This window comes from Colletotrichum fioriniae (assembly GCF_027942845.1).
Source record: "Colletotrichum fioriniae strain IMI 355084 chromosome Unknown scaffold_3, whole genome shotgun sequence".
NCBI lineage: Eukaryota > Fungi > Ascomycota > Sordariomycetes > Glomerellales > Glomerellaceae > Colletotrichum > Colletotrichum fioriniae.
The window spans coordinates 47539-74934 of record NW_027076839.1 but is presented as its reverse complement, the minus strand read 5'-3'; the positions used below and the strand labels follow the sequence as shown (position 1 = coordinate 74934).

Below are 27396 nucleotides of genomic sequence, written 5' to 3'. Positions count from 1 at the left end.
ACAAACCATATCCGCAGAACTGTGAAGTAAAAGGTTCACGAGACAGCGCCTTCGCTGCCACCCTGCCCTCCACTTGCCCAAACTCCCAACCGCATAGCTGCATGCCTACCTTGGCAATAGTAATACCTGTTTATAGTATCTTCCGTGATGCCCACATTGGCGCAAGCTTCTCGAAGCCACCGAAGCTGATCGCTCCTCATGTCTGCGTTGGCATCGTGCGGCAAATGAATCGTGATACTTCTCGCTTCGGGCTCCCCGTTCGCTCCAATCGGTGCCGGGAACTTGGATTGGGGAGTCCACCTGAACCTCTCGCGAGATCCCTCGGCGGTCTGGTACGCGAAATCGAACGCGCCAAAGACCTCAAACACGTTCCTCTTGACGACGGACCCGACAACGCGGCTCCAAATCTTTTCTATGGTCGCCCAAACCGGCTTCCGTATCATGACCTTGCCATTGTCCTCGTCGTTCTTGTCTGCTCCTTCTCTATCCTCAGGAGTCGGCTTCACTATGAGCTTGGGTAGACGAGAGTCCCAACCTGGAGGTTCGCGATGGCCCGGGGGCGCGACGGTCATAATCTCTCCGCAGATCTTCTTGCAATCGTACCGAGGTAGTTTCAGTTCCAAGTCGACCCTGCCAGGGGGATCGGCAGTGAGATACCGTTGAACGCCGGCCGGTCGACAATACCTTGGCGTGGCGGCATTTTTGCTGACTTTGCCCCTCTTGCTCCCGTGCCTCATGATACCGCCGCCGCCCCTACCACCACCCGCAGGACTCGTTTTCTTCTTCGACTTTTTGGGCTCTTTCGACTCGTTCGAGTCCTCCGACTCCAACTCTTTGGTCGACTTGACAAGCCCGTTGCAGAGTTCTTGCCAAAAGTTCCTCACCCACAACTGGGCTAGCAACGAATGCCGGCCGTAGTCTTTGTCTCCGTGCGGTTTATAGACGATTCCAAGTAACCACTGTAAGTATCTCAGCGTCTCCTCTTGCACAAGATCCTCGAATGGAACGTCGTCAAAGCCAATGAGAAAGGGGCCTACTGGGCTTTCGCGGCGCCGCGTGCTCCGGCCTTCGGCATCCAAGAGATCTTGTCCAAACGGATGTACAAATTGCATGTGGTGGCAGAGTAAGCCTGTCAAGTGTATGGCTTCATAGTCTCTTGTGACTGTCGTCTGAGCCCCGAGTGCCGTGTGTCGCTCATAAAGCTTCGTGCGCAAGGCCCGGATGAGCTTCGGTAAGCCAATGGTTCCAATGTTGAAGTTGCTCGAAAGACCGGCGTGGACGTTCTTGATTGACCACCAGGTCGGACTATCCAACTTTTCGATATCAGGTTCGTTCATATCGTTATTATCAATGTCCATTGCGTCCCCATGTGCTGCCGCCTCGCGGTGCCTTATAGTGAAGTCTATTTTGATACCGGCATACTCCTTGGGTAGGTCCCAATCCTCCTTGACCACTTGTAAACTTGGCCAGCTAGTATCTCGACGAAAGAGATGCCGGGTTGTTTCGGTGGCAAACAAGCCGCCATGGCCGACGACGTGGTTGATTCGACGCTCCGTAAACCAGCGCGCATGGAATCCCAAGTCAACCCAGGCCTCCTTCACTTCAGGTTGATCGTCTGGTATTACTAGACGCTGGGAGTCTTCTGAGCACCAAAGTCGAACTCCGCTGGCATTAGCAAGGCTCCACAAGGCATCGATTTTGCTAACCAGGCATTGCCACATTGCAACTTCGTACAGAGCCCACTGAACGACGCGTCTGATGATATCATTCATCAGACTCTTCTTTGCGTCAATGTCGCGTGCCAAAAAATGAGGAAGTTCGCCTTGGTATGATACCGCCATTGCCGCCTTTTTCGGAACATGGTGGGCGGAGGTCTGGGGTTGCTCGGATACATGTCCGTAGTGCTGCTGAAATTGCTCATCGACGCATTGCTGGAAGTAGAATGGATCATGCCAAAGATTCCTTAAATGGTCTTTTGACCATTGTAGTTGCTGTTTGAACTTCGCCTTGAATTCGTCAAGCCAATTCCGGTCTAGAGAGGCTGGTGGCACGTACAGCCCGTATTCGACTATTCCCTCATTTTCGAAATAGAAGAGTTTTCTGGACGGTGTGCTGTTCTCCAGGCTTTGACTCGGTCAGGGTCGATATCTTCAGCGTCTACTTCTTGCTTCAGTTGGCCGCTTTTGATCGCTATTGCTTTGGTAACACCGTAGAGGACTCGGTAAAGCAGGGCTTGGGTATGGAGGAGATGGATGCCGTCGACCCAGGCAAAGAGGCGACCACTCTTGCGCAGATGTTCAAACATCCAGTCTTGGTCAGGGTCTCTTTGGTCAGTATGACAGATCAGAATATATTCGTCCACGATGAAGAAATATGGGGCGCTTCGCTTCAGTTCCATCTCTTTGCTCAACTGGACATCTGATGGAGTGAGAATCCCAATGAATCGGTTGCCGGCAAATTTGGGCAGGAACAGCTTGCTGGCTCGACCAAGGTGCAGTGCTTCCCAGTCTGCGAATGTAAAGGCACTGGGGTCGCAATTCATTCGGTTTATGATGAGATGTGCCAGAAGCTTGGGATTACTGAGATCGGACTGGTTCATCCAAGATAGTAAGAAGGTCATGTAAGCCCGTTGCGTGTCGTTGGTGGGATCATCTTTGTAAGTGACGTTCTTGAACGAGACTTGAGCACCTCCATTCTCACATGTACGAGTTTCAATGTGTTTGAAGAGCCTGTAGTATTCCTCCAAGTCGGCACTGTGATTACGTGGAAGCCCGTCGTGTTTCCCAAAGAAATCGAGTTCGGGATGACGGGTAAGGGCAACTTTATACGCCCCATTGACGAGTGATAAGAGTTCGTCACGGGGCAGGAATGGTTCGTCCTCGAGTAGGTTCGTGATAATCTCCACATTGACCTTCCCGCGGAGAGCCCTGAAGTCTGCGTGTGACTTGGAGAGGGCCCGAATCATCTGGGATTCAAATTCCCTAGCATCTCCTTGGGTTATCAGCTCTGTGGTGACGAACTCGCGGGTTGCGCCTCGCTCCTCGATCGGCCCTCGAAATCCGAGATCCTTTAGCTTTTGTAGGGGTTCCTTTTCGTGAGTGCTCCATGGGCCATCTGGCAGCCAGTTGAGAGACGAGTAGACCTTGTCCAGATAGTGTTCTGATTCCTCAAATACATCCTGCGATAATTCTTGCATAGTGAATCTGAATTACGAACAAGGCGAGTAAAAGAATCAGAGTGGATGCGTGCTGGAAGGCTGGCAGAGAAGAGCAGAGATAGCCAACGTCGAATAGAGTGACTAAGGTGAAGATTGAGAATGACAGTAGCAGCGGACGACGCAGACAATGAAGAGCGAGACATGGCTCAGGTACTCTGTTGAGGAGTCAGGTTGAAATAAACGAGATGTCATGATGGCGAGGCCTGAAGAAAGATGCGGGAAGCACGAGGACAAGGAAAGGCGTTTGGTTTCAATGGCATTATTTGAGAAAGCATGATGAAAGAGGCTTGTCTTGTTGGAGGAAACAACAATCCGATAAGCTAATAAAGCAACGGAAGAAGAGGGGAGGATGCGTTGGTGAGTGACAAGGTAATTATTTCTGTCATCTTGACAGATTGACGAGAAGGAAAGACGGTTTCGAGCTTTGTAGAAGTGGGATAATTGTGCCTGGGATTAGTTCCCCTCCAACGGATTGGTGGAAGAGCGTCGTAGCCAAGGAATTGAACAAAAGGGAAGTTGGAAGGGCGTATATGTCCCAATTGGCATACTTGACGAGCGGGGAGGGCAATTGAAGAGGCAGAAGGGTCTAGTTGATGGAGATGGCTTCAAACGTCCATACAACTGGTATGAGATGGGATGAAGTGCGATGGATAACGAGAGTGGTGGTGAGAATGTGGTTGTGGAGGGGTAGCTTTTCGTGGAAGCCAAGGCTTGATTTAGCAAGCACGCATCATTGATCAGATGAACCATACGTCTAGGTATGTACGTCCATGCTGTGAGTGCGTTTTCCAATTGGAAATGTGTGGTTCCTGACTTAGCCCAATAGCGCGCCTGTTGGTGGGCAGCAAGTTCTGGCAAGTCGCTACGCAGTACTGCGTACGAATAAATGTCGAGGGTGTGAAGGTGTGAATCGTGACTGTCAAGGAGATTTTCCGTGGCATTTTGCAGGTCGACGGGTGCCGGATCCGGGAAGGCAAGGGAAGACCATGCTTAATTGAGTTAGAGCTACGGGTCTTCGGGTGGACGAGACCCATACTTACAGGTACCAACAAGGACTAGCGTCCTGTTTAATGAGTGGCGCTCGGCGCGCAGGAGCCATCTAGCCGGGCCCACCGTCCCACGTCGTATTTCCACGAGGGCAAGAGCACCTAAGAGGGTCCTTCCTTCTTTCTTTTTGTTCTCCTTCCTCGCCTGACTTTCTTTGTTTCGTTGCTTCCCGTTGTCAATCAGAATCATCTAGGGTAATAAACCTTGGATGGTACCGCAAGGAATGGTCGATCGTGATAGGCAACTGCGTGGAAGAAGCAAGAACCCCGAGAATGTTTCCGGAAGGAACACGTCCACAGGTGATGCCACCATGAATATCGCTGAGATGCATGGATACCATGGAACTTGATGAATGACTGTCAGCTACAAGTACCTAGTCGTAGGTACACTACACAGTTACACGGCCATGCCCAGAATCCAGGGGCAAGGTCAGCTCAGGACGCGCCATTGGGTGGACGTTTGGCCAAGACCAATGGACAAAGGCATCAACCCTCAATAATATCAGCAATCGGCCCAGCCCAGCCCGGGCGCCGCAGTAGCTCAACCACCTCAGCTTGGCGGCAGGTGGGTGGTATTATTGCCTCTTGCACTCCCTCCAGGGCCTCCACTCCCACCGACGTATCCGCAGTTCCGTACCTACTGCGTAAACCTACAGCCCACCTACGGACAACAGCCCGGTGAGATGATACTTTCCAGATTACCTACCCTACCTTGGGTGCTTAGGTACTTGGAGGAGCTGAAGATGACCCTTATCGCGCAAAGACACCCAAGACACGCTACTGACGTACAGAACGCACCAGTGCCTGCGCCAGTCCCAACGCCAAACGCCAGCGGCAACGCCAAACCAGTAAACGCCAACGCCAACGCCGGCACCGCCAGCATGGGATTTTTCATTCCTGTTTTCTCTTCTTCTTCTCCCCCCTCCTCCCTCAAACCTCCCGTCTCTTTCAGACTTTCTCTTTTCAGCTCCGCCTCCTGCATTTTGTTGTCCAGTGCTTATCACGTCGTTTCTTTGAGAAGGTGTTTTGTTTTCAAACCATCCATTGTCACTCGTTTTCTCAAGTCTTTCTCGCCGACAGCCCTGCATCCATCCATCCATCATAATCAGAATACCCCTACTTAATTCTGCCACTCTCCACGCTCGCTCCTTCGTACCGAATACACAGTAATCGACAAAGACGAAAACGCAGGGGTCAAGATTGCCTCCATTGTCCAACGTTGCAAAACGCCGCGATACTTGAGTACCATCGTCAATCTTAGAACCCGACATACTCGGAATAACAAACGACCGCCCTTGCGATAACCGTCGTCGCTTTTGCCTCCAAGGGCCACCCAAATCCAGTCGACCCGAACCGCCCGGCCCCCCAGTCGCTGTTCAACCGGGTCTCACCCACTCAACCTTGAACCCGCCCACCATGCTCTCCACATTCCTCCTCGCCCTGGTGCCCCTCGTGGCAGCGACATCCTCCTCGAAACGCGGTCTCGTCTTCACTCCGAATTCCAATTGGCCTCAGGACAACCAAGTATGGGTTCAGTCAGGTTCTGATCTGACGTGGTACTACAACTACCAGGAAATCCCAAGCCCGGCCTTCTCGGGGAAATCTCAAGCCGAGTTCGAGTTCGTACCCATGATGTGGGGTGTCTCATCGAATCCCCAAGACACGACGTTCCTTAAGAGTGTGACGAGCTTGATCAAAGACAAGGGTATCAACATCACCCACGCTCTAGGCTTCAATGAACCTGACGGTCCCTCATCATATGGCGGCAGCGACGTCGCTCCCTCTATCGCCGCCAAGGCGTGGGTCGCCAACTTCATTCCTCTTCAAGAGCTCGGCGTCAAGGTCGGTCTCCCCCGCTTGCACCGGCGCTCCGGGCGGTCTGCCCTGGTTGAAGCAGTTTCTGGGTAACTGCTCCGCGCTCATCAGCACCGACGGAGAGACCAAGAACTGCACATACGACTTCCTCCCCGTGCATTGGTACGATAACTTTGGAGGCCTGGCGAGCCACATTGGCGAACGTGTCGCAGCGTATGTTGTCACCCATCTCTCATACTGTGCGCTGTCCGTTAGATAACTAACACTTGCCTAGGTTCCCCGACACCAAGATCTGGATCACCGAGTATGCCTACGCCAACCAGGAACTCTCCGCTACCCAGGACTTTTACAACATGAGCGCAGAGTACTTTGACCGCATCGACTATATCGAGCGGTACACATACTTTGGCGCTTTCCGCTCCAAGACGAGCAACGTCGGTCCCAATGCCTCGTTCCTGAACAACGACGGCAAGTTGACAGACATCGGCTCATGGTACCTCGGCAAGAGTGCCACGGGCGTGAAGCCGACGTCTGGTGACAGTAGCGCCGCCGCTCGTGGAGGCGCACCGGTGCTTTACCGCGATGGCGGCCACTATCCTCGGCGCCGTCTTTACTTTCACCTCATGACCAAAACTGGTAATATGTAGATTCGGTTCTCACCAACATGAGACGTAAAGCTGCTCTTTACGATCTTATCATGATCTTATACGATGTAGGGCGGGGTGTATATACTACCCCCAGGAACATATTCATCATATAGACGGGGCCAGCAGACTTTGCCTGGTCATCCTTTTTTCACATATTTGTAAGGTTTCTTCTCAGATCAAGTTATAGAATGCGGATTAGAGGGATAAAGAGCTGCGAAAAGCTGTCCGTTGGAGCTTGGGAGACATTTTGGATATGCCCAGGGAACGAATATAATTGACGACGTGAACAAACTCTGTCTTCTGTCTAATGGAATTGAACAAAGTGGTGTTGTTGATTACTATACCTTCCATACCTTATACAGTTATACTTGATGGTACCCTCGGCCTAAAGTCGGCATTTAGCAGGGTGAGCCGTGGGGTTTAACTTTGATACAGAACATGGTCACGAACTCAAAGTCGAACCAAGTGTCATCTGATAAAAAGGCAATGTTGGTCAGCAAATTCAACGGCAGTAGTTTGTCAGGTCGGTAAGACCGGGGTTCGTTGCGATGCGATGGCAGCAAAACGTAGCCGGCGGACGGCATTTTGGGGAGAGAATGACCTCGGCGAGAAGTGTTAGTGGGCGTTAGTTCAATGGCATAAAACCCGTGGGTGATCTAACACAGAATATCCTCCACGCTACTGCACCCCAGACTCCATGGCGACCCCCATTACTCGGGTTCTCGACTCCTACTGGCCGGCTCTGTGGCCGAGATGCCTCGGTCCAATTGACTCCCCCACAGCCACTGGTCTGGCTGGAACACAACGCCTGGGGAAAGACCCGAGCCCCGACACGATTGCCGGCAGCTAAGCCGTCATGAACCATGTCTACTAGACTACTTGACGCTGCTGGCCCCCCCTCCTTTCAATAACTGTCGACCAAACTCTCGAGCTTATTTTCCCTTACTTCACTTCTTCTGTGTCCTCGTTCTTCCATTGCCCCTTGAAGAGAAAAACAGCAAAGCCGTCGTCGTAATATCTCCACCATCAGACAACATGGCTCTCGAGAGAATCGGATCCATTGTGAAGCACCTGGCACCAGGCAGCGCGCTCAACCAGATGTACGTACGGTCCTTTTTGCGCACATGTGATTGCCTGTCTCCGATTCGGAGCGTCGCCACCTACAGGAAATGAATCAAAACAGCTCACACTGCGATCCCCTCACAGCACCTCCAAGAACCCCGATGATATCGTCATTACGCTAGCCGTCCGCACGCCTTTGGCCAAGGCCAAGAAGGGCGGCTTCAAGGACACGACCCTCGAGTATATGGTGTACGCCCTCCTCAAGGAGGTCCGCGAACGATCAAACATCGACCCCGCCTTGGTCGAGGATATTTGCATGGGAAATGTGCGTAGCGACGGACAACCGACATCTTCTTATCTTCTGTAGGCAAATCGCTGACTCTTGACTCTCACAGGTCTCCGATGCCAAGGCCGCCTACAAGCTCCGCGCCGCCGCCCTGGCAGCAGGCTTCCCCAACACCGCCGGCGCCTCCTCCGTCAATCGCTTCTGCTCATCAGGCCTCAAGGCCACCGCCGACATCGCCCACGCCATCAGCAACGGCTCCATCGAGGTCGGCATCGGCATGGGCGCCGAACAAATGACCATTGGCGGCGACGCCCTCGACCAGCCCTTTGACGAGGCCGTCGTCTCCCAGTCCCAGGAGTCGGCCGACTGCATGCAGCCCATGGGCTGGACCTCGGAGAACGTCTCGCGCGACTTCAACCTCAGCCGCGAGGAGCTCGACAAGTACGCCGCCGAGAGTTTCCAGAGGGCCGAGAAGGCGCAGAATGCCGGATGGTTCGACGACGAGATTGTGCCCATCAAGACGAAGCTTGTCGGCCCCGACGGCGACGTCAAGGAGGTTACTCTTACCCGCGACGAGGGCATTCGGCCTGGAACGACGGCGGAGAGCCTGGGCAAGATCCGCTCTGCGTTCCCGCAGTGGGGTCCTACCACCACCGGAGGCAACGCCAGTCAGGTCACTGACGGAGGTTAGTCTTTTTTACATACCATTGAAGCTTCATTAATGAAATATGCTAACCTGATCTCTAGCTGCCGCCGTCCTCCTGATGAAGCGCTCCACGGCCATCAAGCTCGGCCAGCCCATCATCGCCAAGTACGTCGGCTCCACCGTCGCCGGCCTGGCCCCGCGCATCATGGGCATTGGCCCGTCCGTCGCTATCCCCAAGCTGCTCGCCCAGCACAACCTCTCCCTCGCCGACATTGACGTCGTCGAGATCAATGAGGCCTTCTCCAGCATGGCCGTCTACTGCCGCGACAAGCTCGCCCTCGACTGGGCCAAGATGAACCCCCGCGGCGGCGCCGTCGCCCTGGGCCACCCGCTCGGCGCTACAGGCGCGAGACAGATTGTTACCGGTCTGAGCGAGCTGCGCCGGACAAAGAAGAAGATTCTGTTGACGAGCATGTGTATTGGTACGGGACAGGGTATGGCTGGTTTGTTTGTGAATGAGGCTGCGTAAAGCAAAAAATGCAGGAAATTTGTCAATAGTTATTGGAAATAAGCATCTGAGAATGTGAATGATTGTACGATCGCTGCCCACTCAAACTTTTTTGGGTTTTATGAACGAAGATCTAAAAGTCTCGACGAGGAGCTGTGGTGATTTTGAATGCAAGCACCGGCGGAGGCCTATACGGCGACCACACATCCGTTGAACAATGCAATGCAATATACACATCACTTGAGAATTATGCTGGAAGAAGTTTGGAAAACAACCGCACCGCTTTTTATATAAACTTTCTATAAACGTATCCATAACGTAATCGTTGCGAATCATTAAGCATAAAAGTACGCTTCGTAAGACGAACAGATATCCTGCAAGAACTGAAAATCGGGACGCCTTTCCTCGCTCCAAAATGCTGGTTACCAAAAACAACGCCGCATTCTATCATACGTACAAACCAACCCCGCACTTTTGACGATGTGAGCGGACTGACTTGCACCTCTTTTTTCTCAGGCATTCGCGACTTCGCTGATGCTGTTCTCGTACTCGGTCAACTTCAAGGCTTCCTGAACGTCCGTCACGAAGTGCGACTCCCCGCCGACCAAATCTATGATGCCTGCCTGTCTCAAGAGTCTCCATATATGATGGCGCGGGTTCGTGGGGCCGCGACTGAAGAACACTCTAACGCCACGCTCTCTATACCCGCTGACAATCTCCAACAGCACCTGCGTGCCTGATCCGTCTAGTGAGGTGACACCGTGGATATCGAAAATGACATTCTTGTTATGCTGTTCGCCCCGCAGTCTCGGCAGTGCAGGGTGCGCCATGCTCGTGCCGTAAAGCTCCAGTCTACGAAGACGCGCCTTCAGCTCTCCAGTGTTGGCAAAGGTCAAGGGTTCGGGGATCTTGACAATAAGGCAGCCTTCGACAAACTCTAGTCTATCAGGGTTAAGCTCCGCGTTTTCGAAGCGCTGCGTGCCGGGAATGCGGCCCAGAATTTGAATGCGAGGGCGAGTCGAGTGCTTGATGACTTGGAGCAAGGACAGACCAACGCCAATAGCCATGCCGAGAGTGAGCGAGTAGAAGATTGTCGACACGAAGATGATGAGCATCAATCCCAATTCAGTCCAGCCTCGAATCTTGAAGAAGAAGGCAATGTCGTGCGGGGCCTCCTCGAGTAGGGACCAGGCTACAACGGTAATCATGGATGACAAGACCGGTTTCTAAGGATGTTAGATGATGGAGTTACTCCTAGGAAGTGGCAACTTACGGGAAGGTAGTAAAAGTATGGCAACAGGAAGAAGACGGCAAGAAGCGTAATCAAGCTGAGGAAGATGGAGCTCATTGGCGTCTTGCCGCCAGTCTGCTTGTTCAGTTTGCTTCTACCATATCCACCAAACGCGGGCAAGCTCATGAAGCAAGCTCCAACAATGTTGGCGGCGCCCAGAGCGACAAGCTCTCTGTTGGGGCTCAGCTGGATCCCGTGCGGGCTATCAGAGCTGCTCAAGCTTTTCGCGGCAACGGATGACTCGAAGAATCCCAGGAGCGCAATTAGGAAGGATGTACCCATTGCTTCACGAACATGCTCCATATGAGAAGTCTGGAAGGGCCAGCGGAATTGGAAGAGATGACCCGAAGCCGCCTTGACCGGCCCAAGAATCTCAACTCCTTTGCTCTCCCAGTCGAATTGCCACGAGAGAACTGCGGCAATGACCACGACGAAGAAACGATCGGGGATGTAGGCGACACCAGGATACTTGGGCACCATGTGTTTCTTGAGCTCTCTCATAGTCATCATGATTACGAAGCTGACCCCGGCAACAATGAAGGTAAGCTTGTGAACGTGGTCGAATGAGCTGAAGATGAACTCTAGCTTGTCCATGCTGCTTCCATGGCCCACGCCCATTTCTGCCGCATACTTGGCAAGACCAAGCTCGGGAATAGACTGGTCGACCGCAATAACGAAGCCAATCGCAGAGATGAAGCCGCGCAGGAACGGCTTGCTGAGAACACTGTCGAGGAAGCCCAGGCGGGCGAGACCCGCAAGAAAGACAGTAGCACCAGCCATACCCGCCACGACACCACAGATCTTAGCTTGGACCTCTGCATTGTACTCGTCGCCCTTGTCATGGTCGATGCTGCCTCTCACCACAGACCCGACCAGCAAAGAACCAGCAGCTTCCGGGCCAACCACCATCTGAGGCGCGCTGCCGAAAACGGCGTATACGAATGGGTTGAAGACGAAGGCATACAGGCCATTGATCGGAGGGACATGTGCGAGGTTGTCGGCGAGGGACAAAGCCATAGGTAGGTAGAGGGAGGCGAGCGTCAAAGCTGCAACGAGGTCTCCCTTGAGATACGACCATTGGTACTGTGGTAGCCAAGTCAAAAGAGGGATGTAGTACGAAAGGTACCTAAGAAGAAGAAAGCAGAGTTAGCAAGCAAAGCAGAGTTGAGTGGTCGGAAACTCGGGATCTGGGTCCTGCTCACATCCAAACGGTGTCCTTGAAGCCAGCTTGCTCTGCTAAAGTTCTCGAGGAGTGCATCTTCCTGCTCTTGATCTTCCTGACAAATCGCTTCCTCCAGTGGTCGTCGCCCGTAATTGCGGTCAGCACAGGATCCAAGATTGGGATCTCGGACGCCGAGGACGATGCTCTGTCAAATTCGGGGTCCATGCTACCAGCAGGGCTGGCAGGTCGCGGCGAAAATGTTCCGTTCGGGTAGCTGTTAGCTGGAGGATGGTCGATGAGAACATTCTGCAAGAGGCTCGTCGATTCGCTCGGCGGGAACGTGTTCGGTCGGTTGAGGCTAGAGCCGGCGCGAGGAGGATCGCGAGTTTCGTTGTCGTTCGGAAGAGGGGTTGCCAGCGGCGTGGCATCCTCGCGAGTGCTCAAGTATTCGGACTCGCCGCCGAGAGAGCTTGGGGATTGGATGGGAGAGCCCATAGTGTAGCTCTGGCGCAAACCGCTGGGATTCGCTGGGCGATGTGTCGTCTGCGTTGTTTGTGTTGTTTGCGAAGAAGGACTGCGACTCGGTTGTGGTCGGCTACCTGACATTTTTTCGTACCCCCAAACAAGATGACGTTACAGGTTCATGCGGCGAGGGGCAGCAGAGAGGGCGAGAGAGGAAGAGGGCTGGGAAAATGCTCGGATGAGATTGGCGGGGGTGACTTAAGCGAGACTGGATCTCGAGATCTAGATCGATTTGTAGATTCTCTGGGACTATGCGTATGCGTACACACAGGGCGCAACACTGATTTTGTTGGTGTTGTTGTTTTGATGTGACGGGAGGTTGCAGTCGTCTCGAGCCTAGGTCGCCAATAGTGCCAGCGGGTAGAGACGGAAGGACGAGATTCGGGACGGAAAAGACGGTGATGGGGATAGAAATGCCGAGTATCAGTTTGTTGTAGCAGTGCCAGGCTGAACCATGATAGGAAAATTTGTCACAGCAAGGCTGACTCGTTGGTCAAACAATTGCGACGAGAGAGAGAGATTGAAGGTGTTGTGGCTCGCGACCTTGTAAGAGGCGAGCGGACTGGTGTCGGTGGTGGTGCCGAGCCGGTGCTAGAACTGTGGACTGGGAGTTAACTAGCACCAAAAGCCCCAAATTTCAATGGCAAAGGGTCGCTTGGAAACGAAGGAACGAAATGGTCGGTGAATGTTTTCTGCAGGGATTAGGATTCCAGTTCCGCAATTGCCCCAAGGTCCAAGGATCGGAGTGACATCAATGCGTTGGGGCTCTTCAAAGTTGTGTGTCAGCGGAACTCGATTCGACGATATGACCTTCCCACCTTCCCTAAGGTACTGTACATACAGTACGTAGTATGGTCTACCGGCAGAACCGACCAGGATGTTTTTTGTCTGCGGTTACGTACTGATTGCCATATCCATTTCCCGGCTTAGGAACGCCAGCGGTCAGTGGCATCCTCCGGGAGGGAATGCCGTAATACGGTGAGGACGGCATACCGGCAAAACCATCCCGCGGCAAACAACAATGCTAGTCCTGATCTGGCATCTACTTGTTCACCGCCTTGGATAGTGACTGATTACGTGAGTAAAAGCCAAGTTCTTATTACCCCGCCTGTCCACTCATTGCCCGCGGCCCCTCCTCCTGCTCCAATTCTGACTTCTCCATGGCTCCTGCACATCTTTAACGCCAATGTGGTGCTTCCCGTCTGTTGTCTCCAGCCGATCGGCAAAAGAGAAACTGTGGCTAGTGCATCTCGTCCAAAGTGGCTCGTGCAGCTCTCACCTCATGTGGCTGGACTGAAGCTCCGTCGTATTGTAAAATGCCCACAAGGTGACATGAGTAGATCCCCCGCCAAAGGGACGCATCCATTGCATCAGATCATCCTATCACATCTCACTCCCTGGAATCTCATGATGCTCGTCATGAGCACCACCATCATGACCTGCTTACCATCGCCTTACTGGCACGGCCATCCCTCACTCATCCCCCACGATCCCAGCTGAGCTCCTCATTCCCACTCCCGAAATTCTCCAGCCATTCGTGCACTGAGACAGCATGTCGTTAACCAAGACCACTCATATCTTTGCGCGACACACGATCCCGCTCGAGTGCGATGTGTATTCCTCCGATGGATACCCACTCGGAGCTCCAGTCTTCCTGTACTTCCACTCAGGGGGCCTCGTGAGCGGTTCCAGGGAATGTGTTCCGCCTTGGCTTGTACAGGTGAGCCCTTCATCTTCATGAACAACCACCTGTGCTTCCTCATCCGACAAAGGTAGCTGACCTTACCACACTAGGTCTGCTTCAAGAATCAATGGGCCCTCATCAGCGCGAGCTATCGGATGCTTCCCCAGGCCAAAGCTTCAGGTCTGCTCCAAGATGCCACCGACGCTTACTCCTTTGCCCTGCGTTGGGGAGTCACAAATGAGCTTGCCTCAAATCGAAAAGTGATTGTGGGTGGATCAAGTGCAGGTAAGAGGCTCTTCACTACGTCGCCTCAAACCTTCCATCGAGGCCCTGACTTGAGTCCTAGGTTTCTTCATCGCCTCTCTGACGGCTCATCACCTCCACCCGACTCCCGTTGCTCTGTTATCAATCACCGGTATCACTACTTTTCGTCATCCATTCTTCAGTTCTTCAGTCTTACTTACACCGGAACCCATCACCGAAGCACAAATGAGCCACCACTTATCCGCACCGGTATCCATAGGAGTGACTTCGGCAAACAATCCACAGGTCTTCCACGTCGAAAAGATCCTTCCTGATGGCGCCAAGAATACCGCATTTGTATTGCCTCCACTCCCCATTTCAGATGATGGCAACTGCGATGAGTTCCCCCGAGGATGTCTCTATGACTACTACCTTTACCGCAATGAATTTCTCAATCTTGTGGGTGAAGTTGACCCAGGCTACGAGTGGGCCAAAGGCGAGATGGGAAAGAGTAGAGCTGCGGCGTGGCCACCCACGACCATCATACAGGGTGACGCTGATGAGGATGTTGACCTCTCTGTGAGCACTCACATGGTTCGTTGTCTCGGGGAAAGCAAGGTGAAGCTCTTCCTTGCTGACGGACAGCCCCACCTTTACGAAGCGACGAAGTTCATTGAAGACGATGTGAGGGGAATGGATGCCGTTAGACATGCAATATCGAATTTGGAAGCCGACGTTGCTCGTGCCCTTGCCTGATCGATACTGTCTCACTGGATTCGGGTGAGGTTGAACCAAGTACACGCTCTGGGCGAGGGGGGATTGTTCCAAACTGAGATGGCCTGATGGGTACATAGCAATCGAGAGTTTCCTCACCGACTGCCTGATCGGACGATGGCGCTATATCATGGATCTGCTGCCGACGAAGGGTCAACAATGTTTTCCTGTCTGCCTACCTCCACCTCCACCTCGAAACGGAAGAAGAGGCTTGCCCCGATTCAATGACTCGAAAGAACGTTCTTGCGAAGTAATGTGGAAGATTGTCTTATTGGCCACAGCAAACAATGTGCAACCCCCAACTGCGGGCAAAGCAAGCGGCCTTCAGCTAGAGAACCCCAATGTCCGACGGCCCCGACCTGAATTGAGGGCCTTCAATTCAGGGGAACTGCCATTCCACCGGCCCCAAATCATCACTTTGATTTCATGCACGAATCTAGCTCTCATCACCCTAGCTGGGGACACTTGCAGATCCGTAAACCAAACCAACATGACGGTGTAGCGTTGTCATTGGCTGGTCCCCACGGTGCACACATGTGCCGCATTAATGTCACGTCTGCCCTGGGCGCTTCCGGTGCCAATCCCCGCTCTCCCGGGGGCCGTTTCCCGTCACTATCACACTCAGGACCATCACGTAAGCTTCTTTACCCAACAGCATCGCGAGACCGCCACCGATCAACTTCACAAACCGAGTCCGCTATACCCGCAATGCGGTCGCAATGCGGGGCCCTCTCATACAACATCGGGGGCCATGGGCTTTCTCGAACATCTCAGAGCGAATCACTTGGCGTTTTTGGACCCCGCGCTCATCACAGAGCTGATTTCTCGTAAGCTCGACTGATTCAGGCACGGCCATTGGCAGCAAACATCAAGTTGCAGGGAATGAATCACACGCAGTGATTCGGCACAACCCATCCCTTCACTCCCTTTGCCTTTGTCCGTCATAGCATTTATCTGCTAGTCATCATGTTAATATAAGAGAGCCTCTTCCTGTATTGTTTTCCCTTGCTTCGGTTTTGGAGTATCACCAATCCTTTTTGATTCCCGCTACAACAACCCGCTTAAACAAATTTCAAATCAAAGCCAAGACTCAACTACTTTTCCTCAACGATCGTCTATTCAACACAGAAACTTCGCGACAGCAAATTTTGACACATTAAATTACATCACAATGCACATCTCAGCTAAGTCCGTACTTGGCCTCGTCACCTTTGGCTTGCTCTCAGTAGCAAATGCATCGGTGCAGGATTCTGAACTCATGGTCCCTCGAACGTTCGCCAACGCCGACGGCACTACTTCAACAATACGCATGAACCGCAACATCAAATTCACCCAGGGATCAGAAGGCACACGGCCCGTCCGCCTATCAAAAAGATTCCCCTTCTCTTCCGGTAGAGACGAATGGTGCGGAGAGATGGCCGAGGACCCAGCCACAGACTTCTCAGCTTCCGCGCCCCTGGCAGCAGATTGCCAGGCACTCGCCAGCTCTCTCAGCAGCCAGAATGGATTTTGGACCTTACAACCTGGGGACTTTTCTTCCAACGGATGGGCAGCCGTGGTGAGCTCGGGAACTTGCAGCTTTGCCGTCAGATACGCCGACTCTGGCAGCGCGGCTAGCCCTATGAATGTTGGCACGAACGATATTCGCTTCTACACGACGAGATATGGTGTCATGGTACAGAATGGAAAGCTAGGACTGCAAGGGACTGTGCAGTGTTACAACAGCCAGAAGATGGTGTTTGTCACTTGGGGGTTGATCCACAGTTAAGCTGAATTACCAAGCAAGGTATCGAAGTAGACGAGCCCTCCAAGGAGGGAAACCAACCGCGATTTAGCCGCAGGTTGACAATAGTAACTTCAAACAGTTAAAATATTGGGTCCATTCATTTTGGAGGCGAATTTATTGTGTTTGAATACTCCTCGCGTAGCACACGCCCTTATCCTAAATCTCACATCGAGAGCCACTCTCATAAGTTGGCGCTTCTTCTCATCACGGTCTTCATGGGCTTTGATAAGTGTACCTGTGATCAATGAGGAATGCGACATGATCGCTGCTTCCCAGATGCACCGTCGCTTTTCAAACAATCCAGGCAATTGAACACCCGTCTTTGCTGGATTATCTTGTCTGCCTCCTTTTCAACTTCATGCGACAAGTTGCGGTTGGCGTACTTGTTCGAGCGACAGCCACAAACCCCAACCTCCCTTATGCACGAGAAATCCATCATGGTGATCTTGGGTAGATCCACTGCCGTGTTGAGCAGATTGCAGAATTTGTGAGTCGCAAAATCAATATCCTTTGGCAGAATGTTGGACTTTCGGAGAGTCTCAATATACGACGCAAGTGCTTTGGCGGATCTCACACAGGGGTTTTGAGAAATATCCCACGTCCAAGTCATGGGACTGACGAGACCCTTGTAGAATGAGTTGCAGCATTCGTGCCTTTTCATCTCCAAACATCCTGAATGATCAAAGTCAAGAGGAGCTTCCACATGACTCTCGTCAATGAGTTTACTTACGAATGATGTCATGCCTTAGCAGAGGATGATCTGCTAGTACTTTGACTTGGTCCGAGGTTCGCAAGATTGGTCCTTCGTGGTGGAGGAATATCCTCCACGATAATTCCGAGAATTCGAGGGGTAGGTCTACGACATATGAAAAGACCAAGAGGTGACAAAGGTCGGCCATTGGCGGCACATTTTCGTCGTAATCCGAGAGCCAATCCCTGATCCATACCATTCCGCAGTATTTGAGTGCCCCAGTGCATTCATACTTGTCGCTCACGAACGCTAGCCTCGCCAAACCGATTGGCTTTGGTCTCTCGGTAACATAGGCGTTGTGAAGAATCTGGCTTAGTATAGACATGGCCTCGGCATCGTCATCTGGGAGATCAAGGCTGTAGGGAAGTAAAAGTCCGTTGCTCTTGGCTAGTTCTGTGCCTTCTTTGAATTTGCCACCCAGCATTACTTTGAAGACTGGCGAGTTCAGCATCAGAACCTTGGAAGATACCCTTACTTCCTTGTTCTGTAACTGTTCGTATTCCAGTGGCTTCGCGTCGGCGTCTACATCGTCTTCGCCATCCTCGGCAACATCGGCATCGTCTATGCCCAGTCGGCTGAGCACAAGAATGAGATCTCCCTCTTTGTCGATTTCGTGGCGGATGGACATAATGGATTACAAACGTGAATCTTCGTCTATGTCTGAAGATCACGAAGTAAACCACTCAACGGTATGTTGCAGTTCATTCAGTTTCTTGATGTCATTTATCAACGTGAAGTCCCAGAAAGTTTCAGATCCGATCTTTGAACTTTGCTGTGTCAGCATAGGTTACCCACGTGCGTAGCTAGGATCACGGTCTGTGAGTCTGAAACGAGAAATCTAACTAGAGCGGGAACTTAGTCTCCCACCACTCTTACTAAGCACTTAAACTGTTCTCCGGAAGTTTCACAGGCTATCTTGTTTGCGGGACTGTCCTTGTAATCAAACATGGCAATTCCATGCAAACTCGAAGGTTCTAGCCCGAGGATAAATGGCATTGCTCTGGGGATCGAGTGACTTTCAGTAGCCAATATAGGTGAACAGCCGAGACACTGGGTAGTCAACGGTAGGGTTGGATGACACATGCCATCTGGAATGATTGAAATATAGAAATGGAGCTTGAATTCATGGAAAAACGTCATGCTCTAATCTTTGTAGCGCTCAAGTCTCACCGCCAACGTTAGCACATATGCGCAATGTCGTCAGACATAACGAGTCCTGGACGCATCTGGCCAGAGAAGCAAAAGAAAAGAATCTCTGATTAGAACTAAGCAGATCTATGGGCCGTTATCTCGACACGCGTCACTACAATAGCGAACAAGACATTGAGAGTGACATTACAGTGTGTTGTAAGATATCTGAGCTATTTCATAGTGTGGATAGTTCGACGCTCCGAGAGACTGACGTTAGCGAGTCCTTCTAATGCCATAATCTCAGGCGACGCCGAGTCCCTTAGACATAGGCGGCGCGCATGTTTGTTTCAAAGTGGTTGTCGTTGAATGGACAGTTTGCCTTCTTGAAGTCTCCCTTGTTCAAAGCGCTCTGGACAATAGGCTCCATGGCATCCCAATCCCAGATCCAGTATGTTCGACCCACGGTGTTCGTAAACTGCAGCTCATGGTCCAAACCACCCTGGGTGTAATACTCGACTTTGACGTTGTTGCTGCTCCTTTGAGGGTTGCTGGTCAACTTAAATTTGCCATGTCCAGAACAGGCGCCACCCGTGATAGTAGCAGTGTTGACTGAAGCAGAATCAAGCCAGACGACCGAAGTCTCCCAGTCGTGACGGTGGCCGCCTATGACGTTTCCATCGGCTGGCTGGTCCTTGGGCCAGTACCAAGCATACATGATTCCGAACTTTCCATTCAGAGTCATGGAACGGACATAGGTCTGCCCTTTGTTGCTGTCCTTACATCCTCCTGAGGTAGTTCCAGTATCCTGCAAACCGCCGCTTCCCTCTATGTCAATATGTCTGGAAACACAGAATGTTGACAAAGATTACTCACCTAATCTGGTTGTTCTTGTTCACAGCGGGATAAGGCTGGCAGCCATGGGCAATGTGCAGCAGCGGCTGAAATTTCTTGATGACATTTCCGTTTGGGCCAAGAGTATCGGCCACAGGATTGAGGGAGTCGTGGGCGACAATTCCCGGAGCAGGCCAGTCACAAAGGCCATTGCCAACAAGGGCAAGAAGGGATAGAACGATGGTGGGCTGCATTTCGATATACAGGCGCAGGCGTTTGCAATATCAGGAAGTAAGGTTGGAATGTTGGACGAATGAACCGATGAGTGTCTGCAGATAGAACGCTGCTGGATGTCCAGGCGAGTGGGTGGTCTTCTTATGTAGACGTCGAGATACGCCGAATATCTTTTCTACCTCTATGTTAACAGCTTCGTAGTCGAAAAGCTTCTCAAGTTCGACGAAGTTCTGCGGTCCCGACGGACTTGGCTTAGATACGAGATAGGCCAACGTTCTCAACCACTAGCCTGTATCGTACGATGCCATTCTCTCAGAGAACCATATTGTGGACCAGATAGACAGACGGCCCGAAAGATCTAAGACGTCTTCCAGCAACTATCACGAAACTTGAAAGAAGGTGTTGTTACGGAAAAGATTCCATTCGGCTTTGTTTCGGGTCTACAGAGGGGTCTCCTGAGGTGGGTCTGGTAGTAGGTCTGCTTCACCTGAATGATGATATAATAAGGGGCTCCAATGTCACGATAGAAGTTCCTTACCTTATTCAAACCTTTACCACCGTCATTGACCGTATTGAATCGATAAGCCTGAACATAGTTTCTCGTTTTGGGTGGAGGTTCGGATCGTGACTCCTTTTTCAGCATTACCCGCTGCATGGAACTTTATCAACCCTCTGCTTCATCTTTCGCTCTTGCAGGGTTCTGTGAATAAAGCCGTGAGACAACGTTTGCTGCGTTCTTAAATCACATTGCTGAAGTTTCACTGCCGATGATTTCGCAGTCGGTCTAAGGTGTTTTACGAAGTTTCTTCTGATCCTTCCACCTGATTATCTTTATTCAAAGTCCGCATGCCATCTGGGTCTGGTTGGAGAATGAGAAGGTTACTCTTCTTGACTTCACAGAGCTATTGCCGTCTCGGAAGACCTCAACCTGAGGTGGCCTAGGATTCAGCCGCTAGACTGAGTCGTAAATAGAGAAAATCGGAACTTTCAACGGGGATCTGTCTAAAACGGTATGTGTGTGGGTAATTGCTCAAAGGCTTCTCCTAAAGCGTAAATAAACCATGTTCCAAGCCCCCATTTGTTGAATTTGGATTCAAGGTTGACCTTGACTTATCCACACGTTCCAGTCATGCTGTATCAATACTGATGAACTTGTTCTGGTTATTGAGACCGTTGGATGCAGCGGCTTCTCTGGCAAGTATAATGTCGTATAGTGACATGACATCATGATAATTCATACCCTAATGAATTGTTAGGTGTGCTTGAACAGAATGCACTCGGGAATCTGTAGGAGCCGGAGGACGTACGTTTCTTCTTGTGCCGCGTATCTAGACTTTGTTGTCTAATTTGGAAAAGGCCCGATCGGGTTGAATCAAAATACGACATCGGCCTTCGGATCCGCAACTCGCCGTAAATGCCTCAACAGACAAGGAATGGCCTCAGCTACAAGTTCTTGATGGGATGCATGCACTACCTTAGCATCGGGTAAGCAATGACCGCGAGATAGCTGTCATTACACGAACATTCGCCGCAGATGCAGATCTAGTTATCCGCATACGTCAGCGTGAAAGATTGAGTTGGCGTAATAACGCATTGATCACGGAGGTGAAGTCTCAAGGGCTGCGCTACTGGTGGGAAGAGTACTTCGTCGGTTTCCTGCGGATCACGGATGTTTATCAAGTCGATATATGCCCCTACTATCTTCCAAAACAATAGTGGTAACGTGTCAAATGTCGGGACCAGTAACATGGAAATATCGAATGTCGTCTTCGCCAATGTTACCGGAATGCTTTCTGGTGCGATCAACCGAGTCAGCCTGACTTGTAGCCAGAGGCTTCCTTGTCACATTATCAGTTTTCAGAACATTGATCTGATGACTGGCAATGGAACAACCGCTAGCTGTACAGGCCGATCGACTTTGGCCGATACTGTGCCCGGACTGCCGGGGTGTTGAGGGAGGACTACGGACCAGGTTGTCTCGAGTGACGTCAATGAGTTGCTTCTGGAAAGTGTTGCATTAGATTGTACGTGGGAAATATTGTGAAGCTCTCCTAATCATACCATATTGTACAAGCCCACAGCCTTCTTTGACCAATTGATTTAATCGAGTCGTTGTCATATTCCGTGTCAAACCCCATAATCTTTGTGATAATATCACTGTCTTCATCGAAAAAACAAAACTCAAGCCTACTTAGTTCATACCCATTGATTATCCCAGGGTATCTCAAAACTCGCATCGCAATCCGCTACCCGCAGCTGGTTAATGTGTACTTTTTCTTCTAGTTCCATCGGCCAGAGGTTCCTCGGGGGTGTCATCTAATGATTTCCTCCTGAAGACATCTCGTACGCTATGGACGAGACTTAACCCTCTGTGCGAAGAGTCTGACGACGAAGTGCTCCAAACACTGCTTCGCCGACGCACTCCCACAGATGGCTCTTCTTCAACCAGTCTGGCATCTGCGTAATGACCTGGGAAGGTGCATGTCAGCGATAGGCAACGGTCATCACGAACCAGGAGAAGCTCACGTATGTTACCAGCTCCACCTCTCCCAAATGACACTCGCCGACCACTCTTGATGTTTAGTTCATTCATTGTAGGTGATTTTGATGTGAGACGTGGTTAGTGAGAGTCGGATTTGGCATCGTGCCGTTGCTAGAGAGCTGCGGAGCCGGCTTGTACTTATCCCCTATGAATCCCCAGATAATCCTCACCTTTGGAAAGATGAAGCCATTCTGGCGATCCATCCAGATAAGCAACAAACCCCCAATTGGCTTCTCCATGTTCCAACCCCCACATTCGGATCTGAATGCCGCGTTCTGTGATGCGGGTGGTGTGGGATCTCCGCAAAGCTTGGTCCCTTAGCGCCATGATCTACACCTTCAAGATAGTAAATCGCGATGTGACTGGCGGCCACTGGCTCCATTGAACCAGGGACGGAAAGGGAGTCTCACACGTTCTGTTGATGATGTCATGTTTGGCCAATTGCGTAAATAACAGAACGAGCTGGGCTTGGTGTCGTCGTGCTTAGCCTATTTGGCGACGGGCGTTTCACTTGTGGCCCTGTCGAGGCTTTTTGTGGCCAATCCGTGGAACGGGAGCATTCGTGGGCTTGACGCGATATGGGGTTCGTGCGTCCAGGCTACGGGAGATATCCTCCGTCTTTCCATAACATCGCATGGTTGCTATGCTTCTAAAAGTTCAACCCGCCTATTATATTTAGCAAGAACCAAGAAGGCGTGAGAAGCGTGAATCGGCTCCTAAAGGTAGCGACTCTTCAAAGGAAGGGCTTCCTGATCTCGAAGTCGACCTGTTGATCTGCCTCTAACGACTGAAAAACGAGAATTGCCACTATGACTTCACTGAGTTTGCCAAAGGTATCGGCTTGGAGGACCAAAGGCAGTCAGTTTCTGGACCTTGGGGAGGAAACCCAGCGAACACCATGGTATCAATGCTGGAGCGGGTGTATCTCGTCACATTCACTTAACGGTCGTTAGACACATCTTCGAGCGCTATAGCCCTTGTAATCCGCCGCTGCCTCAAGGATCACACGTGCAATCGGATCCTATTACACACTGGCCCTGCCCTGGAATAGCGTCAAGGAAGGACCGGGTAGATCGAGGAATTAGTTGGATGATCCGGCAGATCGAAGACCCGCACAAACATACTAGACTGAGTTGAGACTGAAAAGATCCCGCTCCTTGACATTGATAATGGGACACCACAGGAGTTTGAAATAATACCTAGCAAGGCAGAAATGTCAATGTGAGTAGGCAATGAACTACATCCATGGGTTTGACAGGCCACAAAGTTTAGACAAGTTGCCGCCAGGTTTGAGAAGAATATGACATTGAGAAAAACTTGGGCTTGCTGTGACTGACATGTGCAGTCGACCTGAGATGGTGTCACAAGAAGAGAGAAAACAACCCATGACCAGCACCCAATGGGCATTCTATCTTGCTCCCACACGTAAATACAAAGTCCCATGAGGCGGTTATGGCATAATTCCTCGTGAATGATTGCAATACGAGGTGGGGGACGCGCCCAGCGTTTGGTGTGTTGGTCACAAGAGGGGTCGGTTGCCAAGTAGCACGAGATTCCATAAAAAAGAACGACAATGGGCTATGGAATGCCCATTCTCGCATGTTTTTCCTCACGAAAAGCCTAGGCCTCGTGGGGCGTATTAAGTGCATCCTGCAGGTAGTAAGCAGTTCACCTGCATCATTGCATCAATGTCAGTTTAGGGGCATATTGAACAGACGTCGAACCGCAGATGCTATGTAGTTGGGACCAATCATCCGATACTCGCATCTAGACCATGATGCTTTACATAAGAATGTTGAACTATTTATGTCATCGCCATACAGAGTGTCTTGCCTTGCTTGGCAATTTGTTCGGCTGAACACGTGGGTGCCCTATTCCAGGGCAACACATCAATAGGTAGACTAGAAGCAAGCACGCGAGCGGCAGCTCCGGATCTTGTTGCGAAAATTACCCCAAAGATGCAGAGCTTGCGAAACATCTCTAGTCAAAGACGGTTCTCTTGGAAGACCCTCTTGGATCCACGGAATACTTCTACTAGTGACTCGCACGCAGCATTGATAACAAAACGGCTCCCATTCGGCATGGCACCCCACATCGACCCGGATCCGGCATCCGTGTACTGCCCATCTTTCGGAAGCTGACCCCACCATGTCGGGCTCGATTACCTGACCGGTGTGAAATGTGGCCTATCGTATGACCTCCAAGCCGTGGACTCGGTAATGGAATGGTAGCGTGCGTTCCCAGGACCAAAGGCCTGGGCCGTTCCACGAGAGAATCGGACGATTTCAAGTTCGCCGCTGTGACTGGACGTTTTTGATTTGCACGAAAAGAAACTTGACAAATGAGGGATCCGGGAGAGAAATTTTGCATTTGAACGGTCACTAGATCAAAACGACTTCTAGCTCAGCCTCAAATGGGGGACTCCACCAACAGAGTGGGAGCGAGCTTTAGGCCGTTCGGAAACTTTTGTGCTATTAGCGTATGCGAAGTGATAGGTGCTTGACTGGAAATTTAGAATTCAGCCAGTCACTTGAATCAGGATGCCAAACATCTTGATGTTGTCTTCGTGATGGTTGCAGGTATTCGACGTCGTTCAACTAAGGTAGCTGCATGTGAGCTGACAGTGAGATGCTGGGGAGAACAACTGTTTGAGCTCGAACGTGTAAATTAATCTTATATTATTCGTACAGATGAGACCATTCCAGTCATCGCGAGGGAGTAATAGATCGAATGAAAATAGTTTAGCATGATAGTAACGCCAACCCTTAGCTAAGACAGTCGAAACAGATCTCATGAGAATCCCAATGTTCCCGTCACCTCATAGTAGCACGAGTATATGGGCGTCAGGTCCTGCGTCACCTCCGGCTTGCTCACGATTTCAACACAAGACTTTTGACGACGTAGGGCCTTGACGTTCTCCGCACTCGTATCCCTTCGTGGAGCTTTCGTGGCCATGCTCTCGACATACTCCTTCAGCTGGTCAGCCAACAGTACCGCCCTCGCCTTACGCTCATACACGGTGACATCGTCGAAATCATTAGTCTCCTCTTCGTCGAGCTCCCCCAAGCCACGCCTGTGTGTCGCGAACCGTAGTGGTGTCTTGGCTGCTTTCACCTTACGCACAAAATCGCGACGGCGAAGGTGATATCTGGACGACCTGGCGCTCCAGAAGTCTTTCGACATCTGTCCCAGCTCCTCGGCACGAGCAGACGCCAGACCCGCGGGCGTGACGTTCACGTTACATTTCCAAGACCCCGGCGCTAGCTTCTTGTCCGAAGAGACCATGGACTTGACGAGGTTCCGCATGCGGGTTTCGAGGAGCGCCCCATTGCCGGGGATAGTGTGGTCGACCAAGCCCATCCTCCGAGCCTCAGCTGGTGATAGCGGTGTCATGTCACGCAGGAGCTTGGTCGCTCCGGCTGAGCCACAACGCCCGGTGTAGGACAGGGAATGGTATTCCGAACCGTGCAGGCCGATCGCACGGTAGGCTGGGTTGAGAACGACCTCGGAGCCAGCGAGCACAATGTCGCATGCGGCAGCCATAGCAACGCCGCCCGCTGCACAGTTGCCTCTGATGCCGGCAACGGTAAGAATGTTCCGTGATGGGAAATCGTGAAGGAGGTAGTGCACAACGTCATCAATGCGGTTGATGTTGAGCCAAGACTCGAGCGCCGGGTCCGCAGCAGCCTCGATAACGTTTAATGCAACACCGTTGCTAAAGTACCCGTCACCCCCCATGAGCACAAGGGCGCTGAGTGGTCGTTCCACGACATGAGTGGATGCGATAAAGTCAAGGGCGTCAATCATGCGGGAGCACTGATCTGTACTCATGGCGCCGTTGTAGAAGTTGAAGTAAAGGAAAGCGACCCGCTTGGCATTGGCGAATGTCTGGAAGTCAACTGATATGTCCTGCTGAGTACTGTGCGAAGCTCGGGACCAATCGATCGTCGCTCTGGATATGCGGTTTTCTGTGATGGCGTCGCTGTCCAGGATGCCCAGCTCTCTCAGGCCTGAGACAGCAGGTACCTTAGGCCATAGCATCGTGTCGGTCTTCTTCTTGACACGACGAATATGAGTAATCCAGATGGCTTTCTTGTCGCAAGTCGCAACGCAAACGGCGTCATCCCGGCAAGCTACAACTTTGCCAGGCTGGGTGTGGCTAGTGAGATCATCGCCTTCTTCGATGGTGCCGCCATAAACATAGAGGCCTGGGCCAAACAGCTTGGTAAGACAGCCTGGCTGAGAGTCCGAGGATCGAATCCTTCGGGATATTTCCCGAGCCGTGTGTGAGTGAATGTTAAAGTCGCGTTGGGCCGCCTTGAGAAGTGGCCGATGACGTGTCACTCCGCCGAGGAAGGCTTTCTGCAGTGTGACAGAGGCGTCGCGGTAGGCAGGGTTTGCTCGGAGTAGCGGAGTGACATGATGCGGGGCGAACTTCTCAAATCCTGGCGACGGGGGAGGAGTGTATGGCGAAGCAGCCTGGACAGATGCCGTTTGGATTCTTTCAATGGCTGCAAGGGTGGCTGTAAGTGCAGCCCGTGTAACGGGGCCACGATAAAGGCTCGACTTCGTGACGGCTGGCGAGTCAATCTGCAGAGGAAACTGCTCGAAAGCCCATACTGGCCCGGCATCGAACTCCTCTACAGCCTGAAGGACAGTGACACCCCAGTATGGTCGGCCGGACTCGCTCCAGGAGCCTTTTTGGAGGATAGTATCGGGGTTGGTCTCTGTCCCATCATCACCCATGAGCACCCAGTCCAAGGCACTTGGACCGGCGTCTCCTGGGGGACCGGGATGAACGATGAGGGTGAGGTAATTTTCGTAAATCTCTTTAGGTACGCGGGCTGTGAGGAATGGGCAGAGAATGAGATGAGGTTTGGCGAGCTTGGCCGCCTCTATCATGACATCTTCTGAAAGGGCATATTCGATGGTGATTGTATGGGACTTAGAGAGTGCCACGTGTAGACGCTGCGATAGCGAATTGTGCGCGGTACAAAAGAAGAGAATATGCATCGTGACGGCGTTGGACCGAGACAGTAGGAGCACAGCAAATTGAAGAAGAGAAGTAACAGAGAGTCTGGGTTCGCTATGTACTCGCAAGGACGTGCGATCAGGCCGCATCATATATGCTGTTCATGATGGGGTGCGAGGGGTCTTCAGGAGGGGTTCCTCCATCGGAGACTTCAGCTTGTGAGATGCTCAAGTGGCTTCTGCCCAC

The 27396-nt window shown here is 51.7% G+C and overlaps 6 protein-coding genes across 6 annotated transcripts; 2 read left to right on the top strand and 4 right to left on the bottom strand.

The window, feature by feature from the left end:
- Positions 1 to 35: 35 nt before the first annotated feature.
- Positions 36 to 3196, bottom strand: N0V96_002917 (uncharacterized protein; the record flags this gene model as incomplete). The annotated part of the gene is made up of 2 exons (XM_065756668.1): positions 36 to 2124; positions 2829 to 3196. The coding sequence occupies 2 exons, from the start codon at positions 3194 to 3196 to the stop codon at positions 36 to 38; spliced, it is 2457 nt and encodes an 818-aa protein (XP_065614435.1).
- Positions 3197 to 5679: 2483 nt separating this feature from the next.
- Positions 5680 to 6725, top strand: N0V96_002916 (uncharacterized protein; the record flags this gene model as incomplete). The annotated part of the gene is made up of 3 exons (XM_065756667.1): positions 5680 to 6167; positions 6190 to 6291; positions 6353 to 6725. The coding sequence occupies 3 exons, from the start codon at positions 5680 to 5682 to the stop codon at positions 6723 to 6725; spliced, it is 963 nt and encodes a 320-aa protein (XP_065614434.1).
- A 1035-nt stretch (positions 6726 to 7760) lies between these two features.
- Positions 7761 to 9248, top strand: N0V96_002915 (uncharacterized protein; the record flags this gene model as incomplete). Its single annotated transcript, XM_053189936.2, has 4 exons — positions 7761 to 7825; positions 7932 to 8112; positions 8183 to 8759; positions 8821 to 9248. 4 exons carry the CDS (start codon positions 7761 to 7763, stop codon positions 9246 to 9248), a joined length of 1251 nt encoding a protein of 416 aa, XP_053052859.1.
- Positions 9249 to 9739: 491 nt separating this feature from the next.
- On the bottom strand, positions 9740 to 12175 carry N0V96_002914 (uncharacterized protein; the record flags this gene model as incomplete). Its single annotated transcript, XM_065756666.1, has 3 exons — positions 9740 to 10453; positions 10501 to 11644; positions 11721 to 12175. 3 exons carry the CDS (start codon positions 12173 to 12175, stop codon positions 9740 to 9742), a joined length of 2313 nt encoding a protein of 770 aa, XP_065614433.1.
- A 6715-nt stretch (positions 12176 to 18890) lies between these two features.
- N0V96_002913 (uncharacterized protein) lies at positions 18891 to 19656 on the bottom strand (the record flags this gene model as incomplete). The annotated part of the gene is made up of 2 exons (XM_065756665.1): positions 18891 to 19389; positions 19445 to 19656. 2 exons carry the CDS (start codon positions 19654 to 19656, stop codon positions 18891 to 18893), a joined length of 711 nt encoding a protein of 236 aa, XP_065614432.1.
- Positions 19657 to 24968: 5312 nt separating this feature from the next.
- N0V96_002912 (uncharacterized protein) lies at positions 24969 to 27302 on the bottom strand (the record flags this gene model as incomplete). Its single annotated transcript, XM_053189940.2, has 1 exon — positions 24969 to 27302. The coding sequence occupies one exon, from the start codon at positions 27300 to 27302 to the stop codon at positions 24969 to 24971; it is 2334 nt and encodes a 777-aa protein (XP_053052863.2).
- Positions 27303 to 27396: the final 94 nt, after the last annotated feature.